General features: G+C 33.0%; 1 protein-coding gene across 1 annotated transcript; it reads left to right on the forward strand.

Annotated features, from left to right (window-relative positions):
• The first annotated feature begins 813 nt into the window (after window positions 1-813).
• On the forward strand, window positions 814-1,828 carry LOC120158786 (bidirectional sugar transporter SWEET10-like). Its single transcript, XM_039169543.1, has 4 exons — window positions 814-948; window positions 1,039-1,200; window positions 1,452-1,571; window positions 1,652-1,828. Exons 1-4 carry the CDS (start codon window positions 859-861, stop codon window positions 1,826-1,828), a joined length of 549 nt encoding a protein of 182 aa, XP_039025474.1. The 5' UTR covers window positions 814-858.
• Window positions 1,829-2,791: the final 963 nt, after the last annotated feature.

A 2,791-nucleotide genomic window follows, 5' to 3' on the forward strand; every position in this document is an offset into this window, starting at 1 on the left:
CGACACGAACCGAATAAAATGGTTCGGTTCGGTTCGGTTTGGCTTTAAACGGTTCGATTTTCGGTTCGGTTTAAAGGCTTCATTTTTTTTATTCGGTTCGGGTTTTCCATATGGAACCTATTTGTTCCATATTGAACCGAATATGCAATTTTTGTAAAAAAAATTATAGTTTCAAGTGATTTTTTTATTGAAAAACCGATAAACCGAACCGAACCGAACCGAAAAACCTGAACCGTTAAAAAAACCAAACCGAACCGAAAAAACCGATTTCGGTTTTTTAACTATTCGGTTTCGGTTTCGGTTTAAATATTGAAAACCCGTTTATTTCGGTTCGGTTCAATTTTTGGTAAAAAACCGAACCGAACCGAACCGAATACATCCCTATTGAGAAGTACTTTCTTTGTTAAGAAAGATTGAGAGGGATTTCACAATATATATATATATATATATATATATATATATATATATATACAAATATGGCTCTTCATCTCTCTTTTGCCTTCGGTTTTGGCATTCTCGGTATGCTTAACATACATATATGTGTGTGTATATTCTTTAATCACCATTTCTTTCTCAATATCTGATATTTCATGTTTGTTTCTTTTTAGGCAACGTTGTTTCGTTTCTGGTTTCCCCTGCTCCACTGTAAGTCACAGTTATCAGCTTTTCATTTCACTGTAATTTCAATGACTTTTTTATATATATCAATGGTTGATTATATAAATATGATTTTGCAGGCCAACATTTTACCAAATATACAAGAAGAAAACATCGGAAGGCTTCCAATCAATCCCTTACGTGATTTCGCTCTTCAGTGCCATGGTTTGAATTTACTATGCGCTCCTTAAGAAGGATGCTATGCTTCTCATCACCATCAACACTTTCTGCGTTTTCATTCAGACTTTTTATCTCTTTGCTTACTTTTACTACGGTCCCAAGAAGGAAAAGGTACTGTTTTACATACCCTCTCAACCTTGGGTTTAGTCTTTTTTTCCTCATATTTTCGGATAAATTCCTCACAAATGAGTGAATTTTCAGGTGGAGACCGTGAAACTTACCCTCTTATTCAATGTTTTCGGGTTCGTAGTAATCTTTTTCTCAACATTCTTCCTACCAAACTCTTTGACCCGTCTTCAAATTCTGGGATATATTTGCATGGCATTCTCTTTGTGTGTGTTCGTTGCACCTCTTGGAATTGTGGTAATTATAATATCTCCTATAGAGATTTAAATTGCGGTCGCAGTTGCATTGTATTTATTCGTGAGAGAGACAATAGCATTTATCGCAGTCATAAAAAGTAGTTTCGGACTATCTTTAACTGTTATTCCGAGAGTGGACCACTATTTAAATTCATGCCCTAGATTTAACCCAATTGGTTCATTGTGTACTTTTGCATATACCTTTTAATACTTTTCATTAGAAACTAACTGAATATATGTGTTTTTTTGCAGAGAAAAGTGATAAAAACCAAGAGTGTGGAGTATACGCCATTTACTTTTTCAGTTTTCCTCACCTTGGGAGCAGTGATGTGGTTCTTCTATGGGCTTTTGTTGAAGGATATGAACATTACCGTACGTTTTTTAGCTAATAATTCATGCAAATTCCTTCATTTTTTTTTTTTTTTGCAGTTCTTTACATTGCATCTCAACAGGTTCCGAATGTACTTAGGTTTATCTTTGGAATTCTTCAAATGATTCTTTACGATATTTACAAGAACCACCCCAAGAAAATTGTTGAAGATCCGAAGCTTCAATTATCGGCTCAGCACATCGTTGTCGACATCGTAAAATTCGGATCCACCGTGTGCTTGGAAGTGACGCGGCTGTGAACGTAACCAATATTAACAATGACAATAATAATGATAATGACAACAACGACGACGGAATTGGTGAAACTCAAAATACTAAAGCCAAAACCATAGATGCTTCAAACAAAGTTTGACAGTAAAATATTCTTACAAGCTGATATTTTTGCATGCAAAATTCCGGGTTGAAACCCATGCAAAAATAATCGGACTCCTTAATTAAAATTAAATTAATATGTTGTGTTTCTGAATGCTTCAAGTTTATGTTCTCTCTCAGTCAACAGTTTGTTCTAATTTTTAATTTTCTCATAATATGTAATTATGTAATATCATTAATGAAATGTTTATAGTTTTATAATTATAAGGATGTTTTCTCTCTCTTTTATTTTACGTTAATCACGTTTGAATACCTTCATAAAATTTTTATTATGCAAGTGCTTAAAATAGTAATGTGAAATTACAAATAAATAAATCTTACTTGTAAGCCTTTTGCCCATTATAACGCTCTAGGTGCACATGGTATATATCCTAGATAGGATAAATGAGAGAGTTAGTTCATTAATATTTCAGTTGATCTCAAAGGGTTTTTGTGATTTTTTTTCATTTTCTTAAAAAAGAAATAGATGAATATTTTTCAAACTGTAATGATAAATGTCTTTTACATCAATAAAGTGTCCTTTCTAACGATTTTAAATTAATATATATTTTATATTTTTTATAAGATAAACTTGCAAATAGTCCCCTATGTTTTCAGTCTGATCAACTTTGGTCACCAATTTAAAAATTAAGTGGGAATGGTCTCTAATGTTATCGATCCGTTCGATTTTAGTCCGTAACATTATTGATCCATTCGATTTTAGTCCCTCAGTCGTTAACTCTCGTTCGATTTTAGTGCCTCAACCATGTTAGGGAATTAAACAAAATGGAACTTAAACAAGATGAGAGTCTAAAATCGAACAGATCGATAACGTCATGGTCCGTTTTCTC

The sequence above is a fragment of the Hibiscus syriacus genome, unplaced genomic scaffold (assembly GCF_006381635.1).
Source record: "Hibiscus syriacus cultivar Baekdansim isolate YM2019G1 unplaced genomic scaffold, ASM638163v2 tig00111330_pilon, whole genome shotgun sequence".
Lineage (NCBI taxonomy): Eukaryota > Viridiplantae > Streptophyta > Magnoliopsida > Malvales > Malvaceae > Hibiscus > Hibiscus syriacus.